Source organism: Atractosteus spatula, chromosome 23, assembly GCF_055471065.1.
Source record: "Atractosteus spatula isolate fAtrSpa1 chromosome 23, fAtrSpa1.hap1, whole genome shotgun sequence".
NCBI classification, from domain to species: Eukaryota; Metazoa; Chordata; class Actinopteri; order Semionotiformes; family Lepisosteidae; genus Atractosteus; species Atractosteus spatula.
In genome coordinates this window covers 14,911,392-14,927,307 of record NC_142728.1, presented here as the reverse complement: position 1 = coordinate 14,927,307, position 15,916 = coordinate 14,911,392, and the positions used below count along the sequence as shown (strand labels likewise).

Here is a 15,916-nt window from a genome sequence, read left to right as displayed (position 1 = left end):
CTTCAGTGAGGTCACAGCAGCACACTCTGAAATGCTGCTGCGTCCTTACGAGCTTAAAATGATCCCCCTCTGTGTTTTTCGGGGGTTTATGATAAAGTAAAATTACTCCACATCAAGTCCACACCGCTGTTAACCTGCAGGGGAAAGGCACCTGGGCAACCCGACAGTTACTGAACAGGCCTGCATCTTCCGGCTTGCGTTCCAGCACACGCCACGCTGCCCACAGGACTGAAGATGGGGCGTTTTTGGCCCCTCTGGAAATATATACGACGACAAGGTCGGAGCAACCCTGCTTTTGAGCCGGGAAGACACTTCGATATATCCTCACAGCTCAGACATGCCACCCTACCCCTGCAACGGTCCGCGCTGTTTTTACTCGTGCGCGTGACTCCAGCGCGGTACCAGTTGTGGGGCTCGCGTCTCTGAGGCAGGCTGCAGAGGTGCACCCCCCTAAAAGTGCGTTTTGGGGGGGGGGGGGGATCCGGACTTAGAGGGGTTCAGTCGGAGCTTTGGACCACCGGCTCCTCGGGCCGAGCACACGCAACCAGATTCCCGAACCTGCGGTTGCTCTCGTCTCGAGCAGCACGACTTTTGCCACAACACTAAGGACCCCAGTCATCCTGGTTTCTCATTTTTCTCCCCCCTGCCCTCTGGTTAGCGCTACAGGAGCATATAGGCACGAACGTCCAGGTTCAGAGACAGTTTCTTCACACAAGCTGTCAGATTACTGAACTCTACCCCTACCCCTGGCTCACACTGATGGGGTTTTATTGTTCTAAGATGTATGTTATTTAACTTGTGACCTTTGCTGCTGCTGCTGCTGCTGCTGTTCTGTATTTTATTCTTGGTGTTTCCTTAACGTTCTTGTATCGGCGCGCACATGCCAATACGCATTGGATAATATAATGACAATTAACTGAACTGAACACCAGCAGGGTAAAACGAACCCAGCTCGCGGACTTATTAGCGGGTCGGCGAGGGGCCAGGGTTGGGGGGGGTGGGGGGTCGGTGTGTCTGGGGCGCCAGGAGGCGATGACGCGACAGGACCGTGTGGCCCAGGATGCACTGGGGCCGGCTCACGCTCCCCCACCCCCCTCAGCCCCGCTGAAGTGCCCCAAGGGGTGACAGGTCGGGGTGACAGGTCAGGGCAGGCAGGCACGCAGTCGCTGGCCCGCGACGGGGGTGGGGGGGTGGGAGGGTATCCCTCCGCTAACGGGTGTGTTTAAAATCGGGATTGCAACAGTCAACACAGGGCCCTTTTTGCCTTCTGTTTCATGTGGCATTGTGGCTTCTCTTACAGCCATTAGATTGGGTTTCCCAGGCAGCGCTGGGCAGCGCGACTTTCTCACAGGCTGGAGGGGCAGGGAGGGGCCAAGGGGCTGACCTCCGTCCAGATACGGCCCCGACTCTTTTCTTCTGTTCTGCTGCTCTCTCAGGGCCAGGGCTGTGAGAAAGTATTTGAGCAACAGGTGACAAACCTTTACCAGGCAGCTCAGATTAACCCTTTCCCTCCGGGGGAAAACCTTTTTTCCTTGCTTGCTTTTTCGAGCCTCAAGGACGGGAGTGGGTCTGTTGACCGACTGGGTCTGCGGGGGATCAGTGATCGGTTAACGTTCAGACCTAACTTTAACAATGAAGCTAAGCCACTGCTGCAGAAAACCTAATCAACCCACCAATTAATTCATCAGTCTCCGCTGGCTCTAATTAGCCCAGCTGTAGGCACAATACGGCAATATATTTAAAGAAGAGCACGTATTTACAACGGAGGGACATCAGCACGGTCAAACAGGTTTGCTCAGTGTTACCGATCTTCCTCTTGTCTTTAGGATCTGCAACTTGTGACAGGGGCACGGACACATTTTGATGAGGACTTTTCACGGTAAAGACTGCCTTTTCGGAAGAGGCCATAGATGGGAGATGGCAACGGCGCTGGGCACGAAAGAAACTATTTGAAGAAACGTGAAACGGGGGGTGTTCAACGGGGGAACCTTCAGGGAATGTCTGAGATGCGCGGAGATGCATGAGTTAAAGTGCCCCTTGTAACGACGTTACAGTCGGAGTTGGGGCGTCGTGGGTATTTCGAAAGAGGTGGCGTTTTCAGTTTTAAAAGGACGGGACATCATCAAGCACGCTGAGGCATTATCAGGTGGACTAACGAAATGACATGAAACGCCACATCACCCACTGCCCTTACTCCCCGCTTGGCCTGCGAGGTTAGGGCCTCTGAACCGTCAGCTCGTCTTTATCTTGCCAACGAAATCCTGGACCAGGAACTCTGGACTTCCTGCTCCCAACGAGCTCTGTCGCAATCTGCTCCTTTCTTTCGGCCCACCTCCCTGACTGCAGGTGAATGGGGTTGTGGCTCCGACGCGCTGAGAGAGGACCCTGGGAACCGCGAGCCTTTCCCAGCGGCCGTCAGCACGACCGGGTGTCCTCGATCACGAGGAGATCGCGTACTCCGGCATTGCGACATCCCCACTCAGACATCCCACACCTGCCCCCCCTCGACACCCTGCCATGTGACGGACAGACACAATGGAATCTGTCTCTAGATCTCGGCAGCCCGTTTCCGCTCCTTCCTGACTGCTGCTGCGGAGTGACAGTTTGGCAGCTCATACCTGAAGCGGAGTTACTGACTCATTTATTGAACCGGATTGGCCACTTTAGAACTATTCTGTACGAGGGTGACCCGCTGACCCGGTTCATAGCCATCGGAGGGAAGTACGTTGTGCAAATGGCCTTCCAGCTGGGATCTGAACCCCCCCAGCGCTCTGGGCAGGGTTGGTTAATTGCAATGTTTATTAAACAACAAATCAGCCTAATTTATCACTGAAACCTCTACAGCACTGCAGCATGCATTTAAGGGCATTCCAGAGAATTAAGACATTTAGAAAACATGGATAGTGTTATATATTTAAATACAAATATTAAATTTAAATATTTAAATAACATATATTGTGTTCGCAATATGTAAGTTATTTAGTCCAGCTTTTAGTACTATAAGTACTACAGAAGTCAAGACAGCCAGCAGGGAGTTTGAAGGCTTAAAACTGGCAGCAAAAAAAGCAGTGAGTAGAGGAAAGTACATTAGTTTTTCTCCTTATACCACAAGGCAGAAAAACGTCAAAGCGCTCATATACTGTGGTTTTAAAATGAGGTTGTGTATATGCTGCAATATTAATGCATGCAAAAACAATAGGTCCTCAATTCCCAGGCCTGTAAAGTATTCCGGTTTTTAACCCGAGGTCTTAATGGCTGAGCTGAACCAATGAATTCCGTAGCCGTTAATGCCGACTGCTTCCAAGGCTCGGGCGGATACGGGCTGCTCGACCGGGTTCACTACTCACCTCTCTCGCGCAGCAGGCGTTCCATCTCCTCTCTCGGCATCCTCATGTACCGGTCCCCGTTGCACACCTGCGAGCAGACGGAGCAGGGTTACAGGGGACGCGCGGGGCAGGGGCAGGGGCAGGGGCAGGGGCAGGGGCCGGCAGACTGCACCCTCTCTCCACTTCCTCTTTTTATTCCCGTTGTTACCCTGCTCTTGAGACAAGAGGGTTTCTAAACGCAGCCACACGCACGTCCGCAAGCAACGCAACAGGTCACAGGCAGGCTAAACTCCTCCAAGATGGCACAGGGCTGCTTCCACCAATGTTGGGCAACAGCATTCCTAAAATAAATGGACTGCTTTTTCCCTTTTCTCTGCCCCCTCATCTCTGCCATTATTGCTCCTAAATCGTGTTCTAGCTCTGCTTAACAGCACCCTGAAGAAAGGGCCCACCCCGTACAACCGTAACACGCCGTATTCACAAATGTTCACATTTTGTCACCAGCAGTCCTGGTTTTGTGGGCGACACCTCTCACCTCCTCTCAGACACAAGGATCGGGGGGACAAGCGGAAACTAAGCAATGGAGAGCTCAAGATGAAAATCCGAAGTCGTGTCTCTACATAGAGAGTGGCAGGGGTCTGGAGCGACCTCCCTAAGAATGTTGTGTAAGCGTGACCACAGTGGGGGTCCTTTAAGAAACAGTTAATGGATCGCCAAGCCTGTGGTACTACTAAAAAAAACAAACACAAATGCCTTGTTGGCAACCTTCTGTAACTCCCTTTGATACAGGGTGCCAGGCCTCAGATCTCAACACACGTATGCATACATGCTCAGCCTAAATTAGGACGCTGGGAAAAGAGCTTGCCATTGGTCCGAGAGCGTATACGAGCTCACCCCAGCTCTGGCATTTTGGCAAGAGGCTGAGTGCTGAATGCTGTGCACGCCAAGGGCAGGGGAAAAAAGAAACAGAGTTCATATCTCTCCGCCTGTCCTGTGCTCTGCTTTTCACACTCATTCTCAGGCTTTATCGCGCTGCATCTCCCCCTCGCCTGCTATCTCAGGATCTCTGCTGTCACACTTTCTCACACGTCTGGGGCTCGGAACGGCACAGAGAAGCCGCGCAAACCGCCGCGTGAGAACGGGGGGGGGGGTGAAAGACTCTCAGGTGAGGCAGCTGCTCACCTGCCGTCTACCCATCCGGGTCTCTAGAGCGGCCCGATCCACTCGTTCCAGGAGCCAGAGCCCGTGTAGGACGAGGGCTGGCCCCGCTGAAAGTGCGGTCAGGATTCGTCCCCCGAGCCGAAAAGGCAAAAGCGGCTCTTCGAGGAAGCTGGGAAGACGTGCAGCTAAGTGGGACAGGAAGAGAAGGCGCGGTTTTTTCTTCGCAGGGGGGGTAACGATGATTTGCCAGCGCCGCTCATCTTCAGCTTTTCCCACGTTCTAACTACATTCGTACCACGCAGTTCCGCGTCTGTGCTGTGGTTTGCCTGTGCTCTGCATCATGCCCTGCTGTAGCGTGTTATCTCAGCGCGCTACGGTATCTTACGGCAGATCTCCGCACGACGACGCGAGGCATCACACCTTCTGCGCAGGGGGACGGACATGCGGCCGGTGGGAAAATTTGATCACACCTCGGGCAGAACCCCCCCCCCCCACCGCAAAATGAAGATCAGACTTTATTGATCCCAAAGGGAATCTGAGGCGTTACGGCAGCCCAGCCCAAGAAAAGCCAGACAGACGTCAGGATATGTTCAGATTAAAATAATTACAGCATGAGAGTAATTAAATAAGTATATAGAACACAAAATAAAATAAAGCTAGCAAAACAGGTGTGTGCAAGATGTGCTAATAATCACTGTAAAACAATAAAAGATGTGCAAAATACGCATAGGTATGTACAGATTGAAACTACCACAGCATAACAGTATACTAATGTCCAAAACTTCTCATGACATTCCACTGGGACGCATCCCGGCATTCAGATTCCCGGCTCTCATGCCGCCTCTCAAACCTCTAGGGGGATCCAAGAGGGAGACCCCCCCCCCCCCCAAAGATCTGACCGAAAGGGGGTTTTCGCTGCAAACGCCTGAATCTGCCCCAGCAGGTTCCCGGCCCGTCAGGAAGAGCCGCATTTTTAAAACGAGGCGTCGGGAGGGAGAGGCGCGGCCCGCGCCCGACCTCCTCAGGAATCCGCGCCGACTCCCTCCGGCCCTGGCTTCCGGAGCCTTGTCTTCCCAGAAGTCGCCCACCTGACGCCAGCTGGGCTTTGACGGAACTGTGGCGGACGGGTGTCCCCAGAGCGCCGGCCACATCATCCGAAACCGGCGGCAGGGTTAACCCCCCCCCCAGCTCAGTTCAACGCAATCCCTCGTGTATCGCGGACTCAGGGGCTCACGGAAAAGCCCTCCGATAGGACCGGGCTGTTTGAAGCGTCTTTTCACAGGGCCGGCGGGCTGAGGCCTGTGCTGTGCTGTACCCTGAACGAAGGCGAACCGGCCAATGGCACTCGGGAGAAATGGAAGGCGCGCGGGTACAATGGCAGGCGCTCGGGAACGGGCCCGGACAGTCCGGCCCTGCGCGCCAGGTCGCTAGGGAAGCCCATCGCTTCCCGTCACACGGGAGTCAAGGCCGGGGTCCGCTTCAGGCTTGTCCCTCCGGCGGGCAGCGTAAGGCTGCCGGCTCCTCTCCGCCAGGGCACAGCGGGTCACACCGGCGCCGGAAACCGCAAGCAGACCGGGAGAGACCCGCTTACAATCCGACACGTGCGGGTGTGTGCACAAATAATTAAAAAGGCACAGGCGACAGAACCCACAAGATGCACACAGGGGCCTGGCTGGCAAAACAAGTCTCCCTCGTGCTACAGGCCATCATCCTACTGACCGTCCTACTGACAGGGCTACTGACCGTCCTACTGACTGGGCTACTGACTGGGCTACTGACCGGGCTACTGACTGGGCTACTGGGCAACGCAGCAGGTGAGGATCAGCCCCGCATGGAAAGACTCTCACTCCAGCTGGAACTCGCGGCCTTTATTCTCCCCAGACAAGGCCGGGATGCCCAGAAGCCCTCAGCAGACTCGCACAGCAAGGACGGGCTATGGGGGGGGGGGGGGAACGTGCTATTGGAGACTGATTTTGTGTGGCAGCTAGAGATTAAATTACAGGTCCTTCGCAAGGTGGGCACCCTCTGAGAAACAAGATACCATCACCCTCCCACCCCGTGGACTCTCGAGGTTTTGTGCTGATGGCTGCCAGTTTGTCGTGGGAGGGCACTGCGGAGCCCTTCTCGGAGGCTGGCAGCAGCCAGAGCCTTTCCCAGGGCAGAGAGAGCGAGAGAGAGGGAGAGGGAGGGAGGGAGAGAGAGAGAGAGAGAGGGAGCAGGCAGACAGCTTTCCCAGGCCCAGCCTCCCTCCTCAGGCTGCTCCCATGGGAAAATCGTCTGCCCGCGCGGGAGGCGGGGCCAGGCGCCGGCGAGGGTCACGTGAGCGGGCCGGCCGGCCAGTGAGGCGGGAGTGATTTGATTCAAACTGGGAAAGCTGGGTGTCAGGTGAGTCGGGGGGGGGGGGGGCAGCCAGGCGGGAGGGTAACAGGGCCGCAGCGTGGGAATCGCTGCCAGAGGAAGGACGAAATCCAGCCCTTTCTTCTCTCGCTCTCTCTCTCTCTCTTTTCAAACGCTGATTGACTTTGGAACAAAAAAGAAAAGAGTAACCCCCCCCCCCACACACACACACACACACACACACACGCACACAAGCCACTACCCTGCCAATTCTGCAATCCCAGCGCCCCTCTCGCGGACACAAGCCCCACACACCCCCTTGTCACCCCTAATCGGGGGAAAAAGACGGGCAGCCCCATGCCCCCCCCCCCCCCACTGCCCGCCCATCCATGTCTGACTTGAGTGACTCATTACCTAGATGCACCAGACCCTTGACCCGGTGAATCAGCCCCCGCAGGCTGGGGGCGAGGAAAAAACTCTCCTATTATTGACAAAACAGCCTTCAAGACTATTTTTAAGTGGATCATCTTAAAGTAAGACTTGGCAGGTTAAGAGTCCGCGCAGAATCAGGCGGAAAGCACTTTACCATCGAAGCCCTGAATTGTTTTTGTTTTTTTAGTTTTAAGCTGGTCATGCGATTGTGGAGGTGTTGCGTGCAGCCCGTAGACCGGAACATTACCAAATTGTCTGTCGTAATAAAAAAAAGTGGGCGGAGGGGTGGCACTGTGGCTAAGGAACTGCGCCTGTGGCTGGGAGGTTGCCGGTTCAAATCCCGCAGCCGGCAGAGGAATTCTACTCCGCTGGGCCCCTGAGCAAGGCCCTTCACCCCAGCTGCTCCAGGGGCGCCGTATAAATGGCTGACCCTGCGCTCTGACCCCAAGTTTCTCTCCCTGTCTGTGTGTCTCATGGAGAACAAGCTGGGGTCTGCGAAAAGACACATTCCTAATGCAAGAAACTGTATGGGGCTGATAAAGCAACATTATCATTATCATCATTAAAACAAAATCGCTGAGGTGTTTCAGAAGGGTTTTGTGATAAAGAAACCCTCTTTGTCACCGAACGCTGACAGACATTTACTTAAAGAGTTAAAACGTGAACCGGACTGGGGCTTCGACTAGTGTGGATTTGTCAGAGTGCGTGTTCAGATGTCGGCGAGGCCGCCCAGCTGTCAAACATACCACGCTCTCTTGTGCGCTGCCACACCTCGTTTCCCAGGGGGTACACCCGTTTGTCCTGCACATCTGGGGGCTTCAGAGTCGAATAAGAGTCGAAGCGCGTTAATAAGTCGTGACCGAGCCGAGCTCCTACTCAGCGAACAGGAGTCTTATCAGCTTCAGGAAAAACGCCAACAGGGCAACGACTGACTGGGTCCGCTGACACAGCTTGGCATTGTCATGCAAGAGCTGCACGGCCATTACACATACACCCCAGTCGGTCCACAGCCCTTTTCATAGGATTCTCGGATCGAAATGAACGCTCCCCAGACACCAGCTGTCAGTAGAGAGGAGAACAGAGTGATGGTAGAGTGATCTGCACCCGCAGCCCCACCTGGGAGACACACAGAGGCCATTCTGCACCAGCAGCCCCCACCTGGGAGAGACACAGCGGCCATTCTGCACCAGCAGCCCCACCTGGGAGAGACACAGCGGCCATTCTGCACCAGCAGCCCCACCTGGGAGACGCACAGCAGCCATTCTGCACCAGCAGCCCCACCCAAGAGACACACAGCAGCCATTCTGCACCTGCTGCCCAACTGTACAGCAGATCAGGGGCAGGAGTGAGAGAGAGCTTCACTGTTCAAGCTCCAAGTGGAGTTTAGCCGGGACACAAGGGCTAACACCTCTGCTCCTAAGAACATTAACCTAGAGGCTTTAATCACCAAATGGTCAAGACCTGAAATTAACGTCTCATCTGAAGACTGATACCTCCGACAGCATTGTGTCCTGTCACCACACGGGGACGCTGGATTGAAGCTTCAAGTCCACAGGGAAGAATATCGCCTACTGGTTCACCATCATCACCATCCTGGCTGTCTTTGGGGGGTCTCCCATCCCAGTACTGATCAGGCCTAGGCCAGCTAAGCTCCTGAGACCGGGACACTGATGGGTTCATTAGTTACTTTTATTCTTCTGTCATCACGTCCAAAGTCATTCTGCGACACAGTGTCAACCGTGTCTCCCAACCTTTATCAATATCATAAAAACAATCAAACAAACAAGGAAAGGAGCGACTCTCTGCAGGTGAGAACAGGCTGCTGATTGAACGATTTAAATGGAAATGCCGATACCTGTATGCGCCCCATCACTAAGATTTGAAACTGGAATAAGCAGCAACTTGATGTTGATGTGAGTGGGTGGGGGAAAAAAACCCCAAAACACCTTTACCGGTGGGAAAGAATGTCTGTTCGATCCACGGCAAACACAGGCCTTCCTCCAAACCCTTGTTTGCCTTTCCTATTTCGCTCCATCCTATCGGGATTTCATCAGATCCAACCACAGTTCACAGAGAGAGGAGCTGGCGTCCGGCCAGCCCGGCCGAGTCTGAACATTCTCACAGAGACACACCTTAGAGCTCCGTTTCCCAGCCCCACTGCCAGAGCGCGGCAGCCTTATCCCTCTCTCAAACACACACACACACGCGCAAACTCTCGTCAGCCTGGCCAGAAGCCCCCCATGAAATCGGTATTTCTTGACACAACTATATCTATATAAAAAAAATCCACAATCTAGCAAAGGCACGGTCCTGACTGAGAGGAAGCTGGTGTCTTTCTACCCTTCTGCCTTGATGCAGGAGCGTCTCTGATCCTACACTTGCTTGCTGCTGCTCCTCCTATATTCGATTTTGACGGTTGGGAACCAAAACCGACGCCCTTCACCCCTCGTTGTTCCAGCCTGGGGGGGGGAGGGGAGGGGAGGGGGGGGGGCTCATTCTGAAAGCTGCACGCCGCACATGGGAAAACGCTTGACGTGGGGTTCGAAGCCATCGCTTAGACAGTACGGATGCACGCTTGGAAGCCAAAAGCTCTGGCGTGGCGTGGCTGGGGGGGGGTGTGTGAAAAGGGCCCCTCCTGAAGCTGCAACAGGTGACGACACGATCGCGTGTTTGGAAGGAAAAGTAGGGACTTTTACGACCGACTTATCAGACGTCGCAAGCGCCAGGGGAAGGTTTCTCGAAACAGTCTCTCCGGGCAGCCGCGGACAGATTGACGTGACTGCACTTTTTTTTTTGCATATGCGGAGGAGGCAGGGCCACTGCCACGTTGCGTGACAGCCGGCTATGCATTTATCTCCGGGCTGTGTTAAGGGTGTCTGTCTAAGATTGTGCTTGTGCTTGTGCTTGTGTGTGTGTGTGTGTGTGTGTGTGTGTGTGAGTTAGTGTGTGCGCGCACTGGGTCCCAGCCTCTCCCTCTCTCTCGACCCACTGAGCAGCTGTCAGCAGGCCCAGGGGTCGGAGGTCAAACACCGTGGCCCCAGGCTGACCTGCACACTGAGCCGGGGTGACCCCTGAGAGGCTCCGACAGTATCCCACCAGCTCCCAGTACACAATAGGCCCTTTGTTGGGGTGTGGGCATCTGAGTACAGGTGTCTCCCTGCACTGTTATTTTAAACAGGCTCGGAGCTCTCAGCCTGCATGCCAACCTGCTCGACTGCCTGTGAACGCCACCACAGGCCCAGCGCGGGCGTTGTACACATTTCTCAGGAGTTCTGTTCCTTTGTGGCTGTGCATTTATTGCTGTTTTGCCTTTTAACTCCTTGCAGCCGGCGTTCAAACACGGGTCCCACTCTGAAACGCGGAAAGTATTTGCTTGCTTGGGGAGCTTTCCCCCCCACATTTTGCCAGTTGAAAAAAAAGTGCAAACGCTCACTTATCGCCCTTTGGAGCCCTCATTGAAAACATTTTACTCCGATAATGTTTTGGGGGGGGGGGACGTGCCCCCGGTTACATAACAAGCGACGTAAAATAGCTCCATAAAATAGTTTATGACCGCTACACAGGAAGCAATAAAATGGCAGTGTTCATAAACTGTCATATATACCACCTTTAAAAATCACCTGAATTGCAATAAAATGACAACTCGCAAACTTCCATATAAAACGAGGCAGCCTCAGATCAGAAGAACTTCTTATCGGAAAAGTTCCGACTCGTACCCAAGTCCCTAATTTCCACAAGGATAGGGCTTCTGAACTCGGAGGCACAACAAGAAGGGTCAGGGGATCAGGTGAGCAAAGGTCACCCGGAGAGGACTAACCAGATGACATATCGGCACTTGAGAAAGGGAAAGATCGCCCTGGGTTCGCTGCAAACCTCTGTGATTGCTGCATCTTTGCTTTACTGAAGCACAGCCACACACAGGACGACAGCACGCAAGGAAGAGCTTCCCGAACTGCAAATGGTCTGGATCAACGCCCACAATGTTAGGATACCGAGTTCTGTAAGCAGGCAACCAAATCATGTTGTTGTTTTTTTATTTTATAGCCGGGTCTGAGCACATTTATCTGGAGATCCTGAACGAGGAGGAGCCCTGTTTTGCCCCTGGAAGCGCAGCTGTCCGAAGACGCACTCGAGCCTCTCTCTTTGGGGCCGAGCTAGTAAGGGGAGAGAGGGAGAGAGAGCGAGCACACAGCAGCTGTGGCTGTTGCACGGAGATCAGGGCCTGGGTGTGTGTGTGTGAGCTGTAGTAGAGCTGTGAGTCTTCACAGTGCTTCTTCCTGCTGTGGCCCACAGTGATAATTCACCGGGCTCTTCCCTGTGTGGTGTATTGTCTGAGCTGTGTGTGTATGTGTGGGGGGAGAGGTTAGCACATCAATCAACTGCCCATTAGCACTGCATTCCTCCAAGGAACTCCCCCCCCCCTTCTCTTCCAAATCCCTCCTCCCCAGCTTCTCCGCAGGGCAAACATCAGACCGCAGGCTGCGCATTCCTCTGCTGTTCCTCTCCGGCCCTGTCCCTCTCCCTCTCCAACTCGAACATTAGCAAAACTGCGTCTCTCCGCCGGCGCTGGCCTCTCTCCCTCGTTCTCATTCAAGTGGCTGCTTTTCCATCCCCATTTCCAGCATCGTCCAGGCGGCCACCCTGAGATTTAAACGTCTATAAATGTAAATGTCTGTAATATGTCTGTAGATTTTATTTTACTTTTATTTTTTGTTTTGTTCCATGTTCATTTTATTATTTTCATTTGCTTTGGCAACACTGTTCATTTGCTTTGGCAACACTGATTGTACCCATTGGTCATCCTAATAAAGCACCTTGAATTGAATTGAATTGAATATAGGAACTGGGGGGGGGGGGGTGGTGTTTGGGGGGTGGGACGACAAATAAACACATTCCACGCGATACAGTGATCTCTGCTATTATGCGAGTGTCCAAAACGCACATTGTTGGCGTCTACGCGATTGGTAAACGGGGGAAAGATGTCTGTATAATGTGAAACTCGCGTTGGCTTGTACGCGATTTCATCCCCGACAGGTTCACGTCTTGCGTCGCGGAGTAACGCGGCGGTCCGCGGTGGGATACACGGGATGCTCAGTTGTCCCAGGGGCTGTGGCTTGGAAGTGCTAATCGGGGAGGTGCTCCTCAATTTTCGCGCTGTTTTCTCGAACGCGTCTGCACTGCCGGAAATATGTCACGGACAAGGTGACAGGAACGTGTCTAAGAAGCGTGCTGGGGATAAAATGTCAGGTGGTCAACTTCACTTTTTTTTTTAAGGCAAAGTCTTACATTTACTGTAGGAATTCTTTATGATGAATTGAACATGTATCTAAACTGTGGTTAAGATTTTGGTTAAATTTGGTGAAGCTCGGGTTAGGCATGCGGTTAGGTTTGGAGTGGTCTGCCCTGACCCTGTTTTTCCCATAGCCCTATTGTTTTTATCGTGCGACTTTGTATACCGCGAGGTTTTACACGAATATATAACCAAACAAGTCACCCTCTCTCCTCATATCCCCCTCTCTAGCACTTCTCCTCTCTCCTCCTGCCTCCTTTGCCACCATCTAACCATCAGAGTCACAGACGTGAGGATCGACCTCCCCCCCCTCTCTGAAATCACTCTCTGCTCACAACAACGCCCTGAACCACAACTTCCTGACCCCCAGCTTCTCTCTCCCTGTCTGTGTCTCATGGAGAGCAAGCTGGGGTCTGCGAGAAGACAAATTCCTAATGCAAGAAACTGTATAGGGCCCATAAAGTGATCTTATCTTATCAAATGTCCTTCTGCTGCACAGACTGGGGAGACACCCACCCCCTGCTGTGGCTGCAGGTGTGAGTACAGGGGTGTGGGGGTGTCCAGGCGCGGGACCTCGCAGACAGAGGGAGACGGAAGCAATTGTCTCCCAACACCACTCACCCAGGAGACAGGGAGGAAGGGGCTGGTGATTCTGACGGAGCCTGCAAATCACTCCCCTGCTCACAAACGCACACACAAACACACACACACACACACCCACCACAACACCCTCCCAAAAGCCTTACAGTACCTTGCCGTCAAAGGGACACAGAATCAAAGCAGTTGTAAAAGCAGGCTGCCATACTGCAGCCAGACAGACAAACACCTCCTCAGCCCAACCGCACTCTAGTACGAGCATGAAAAAGCTTCCTGTCATTAAAAAAAAAAAAGAGAGAGCAGTCTTTGGCGACTGACAAAATGGAGTGGGAGCGACAGTGGTCTGTTTTTTCTGGGACCATCTGGAGCTCCAGTCCCCGCAAAACTCCACTGGGATTTCCGGGGTCCGGCGGGACCGCTGTGCCCATCTTTACCGCGATTTCCCGGGGCGAGATCTCTGCCAAGCGCGGTGCAGACCGGGGAGGGAGGGAGAGGAGAGGAGAGGAGAGACGAGGGAGAGTTTGTCGGAAGGTGTGGAGCCGGGCGGGGGGGGGGGGGGGGGGGGGGGAAGAGAGACCTTCCAACTCTTCGGCTGAGCTACATCCACACGCGCGGGAGCTGAACGGAAGCCACAGACCAAAAACATCAGACATCAAGGGTGCGAGAATGGGTGCCGGCTAACGCCACTTCTTCACCCCCCTTTCCCCAGTTGCAAAAAAGCTTTTGCCCCCCACATTGCAACTAATAATCATGACAGCCTTCATTAAAAGGGCGACTGTACGCATGTCAGCAGTCGAACGCCCCCATAGTTTTAACAATCTTGTGCTTCTATGTCCGAAAGAACAACCTGGCACAGAGGTCTGGGCAGAGATTCCTGGGCCCAAGACTTCATTCCAGGGAACTGCAGGGGGGGGCTTGCCGCCTCACTACCTTCTGCGCTCAGTTTGCTCAGTTTACTGCGCCAAACCTTTCAACAGTTAGTCCTGCCACCACTCTAGTATCCCAGAATTCTTTTCACACGCTCCTGAATAACGAGTATCTTGGAAGAACGTGTCGGCATAAGAATTCAAATCTGCCGTCTGATTTTCCCTCTCTGCCCCGAGACTCGACCCCGCACTTCGGCTGCAGGAACTTCTGCTGCAGAAGCCGAGAAAAAGATAAAGTGAACGACAGCGAGGCAAAGGGAGTGCACAGCTCTCCGCCGGCATGAGAAACCAGGGAAGAATCCGCAGAAATGCACCGAGAACTCGTCACTGCGACTGAGCACAGATAAGAGAGAGATCACTTTATCGGCCCTATACAATTTCTTGTATTAGGAGTTTGTCTTTTCGCAGACCCCAGCTTGCTCTCCATGAGACACACAGACAGGGAGAGAAGCTGGGGGTCAGAGCGCAGGGTCAGCCATTTGAACGACTGGGGTTAAGGGCCTTGCTCGGGGGCCCAACGGAGTAGGACTCCTCTGCCGGCCGCGGGATACGAACCGGCAGCCTTTTGGCCACAGGCGCAGATCCTGAGCCACAGGGCCACCGCACCGCCTTGTTAGTTGGCATGGGTGGGTGGAGGAGAACAGGTGGCGATCTGTGAAGGTGTTATCAGGATCTCGGCAGCTCCTTCCTCCAGCTAGACAGAGGTGAGACGCGAGAAGGGGGGGGGCCGCCACTGCGTTCCCAGGACGGAGAGGGGGAAATGTGAGGAGCTGTCGACACCTGGGCCCTGGGAACCGGGACAGGCAGGGTCACGAGCTGTGGGGTAGGTAGGTGTGAAAGAGGGAAAGGCCTGGGCTGTTCACTCAGGATGGGACAGTCAATTAGCAAAGGGGAACTAACAACACGCACGTGTCAATCAGCCCATTTGTCAAGCAAACGACCTCCCCTCTTCCCGTCCTCCCACGTCCAGCGACGCCGTGCTGCCTGGGAAATGTTCGGGTTACCACATAGGATCTGCCAAGTGTCATCTAATTTCCTTTATGGGTGCGGGGGGGGAACCCAGGCTAAGAAGTGCTGCAAATCACACACCAACATAAGTGATACTGACACCACTCGGATTCTGTAAGCAGCACCAGAGAGGAGGACGGAGGAGGAGGGGTACAGTAAGGCTAAGACTGGGGTGATGGTGCGAGAGGGGCCTCCTCTCTGCATCTAGAACCTGTGGATCTGAAATGCGTGAAGCGTTTTCCTCCGTTTTCCCACACGGAACGGCCGATCATTCACGATCCGTTCTCCCCTTCCCAAGTTAGCCGGGCTCCACTGACACGCCCGCCCAGCCGGGCCGGGCCAGGCTCCCTGCGGGTCGGTGCCAGTTGCCACGGCCGGGCGCCACCTGGGGTAGTGGAGCGACCCTGGAGAGATCCCAGGCCGAACACCGCCAAGCCCCGGAACTATTTCCGCGGTCTTGTCTTGGCCGCCTCTTAAAACGAGATCAGTACGGCGTCTGTGCCCAACGTTGCCTGTGCAGCATCACCCTGCCACACTGTCTCTTTCTACCCCTCTGTCCCCTCTCGCACGCAGTCACAGCTCGTCCGTTCCCATCTGGACGCTTCTGAAGGTGTAAACACAGCAGCGGCCGCCTGCAGAGCCCCTCCGGCACTGCTGGCTGTCGGCGGAGAGGGCGAGCAGCGCGGCTCTTCCTGCGAGGGGCCATGTTTATCTTTCAGGGAGGCGATAACTCCGTCCAGACATAACAGCAGCCCGCGCTCCCAGAAACAGACCTCCGAGGGAGCTACGGGGGGCCAGGGCGCGTCGGCGCGAGCGTGCCGCTGTGTCTGCGCGCTCAT

At 54.3% G+C, this 15,916-nt stretch overlaps 1 protein-coding gene across 5 annotated transcripts in view; it reads right to left on the bottom strand.

Annotated features, from left to right (window-relative positions):
• exd3 (exonuclease 3'-5' domain containing 3) overlaps positions 1–15,916 on the bottom strand; it is a 75,378-nt gene that overhangs the window by 2,724 nt on the left and 56,738 nt on the right. For all 5 annotated transcript variants that reach the window (XM_088940430.1, XM_088940425.1, XM_088940426.1 and 2 more), the window contains one exon: positions 3,348–3,414. In XM_088940430.1, coding sequence (XP_088796556.1) covers positions 3,348–3,414 — 67 coding nt within the window. The remainder of the gene's footprint in view (positions 1–3,347; positions 3,415–15,916) is intronic.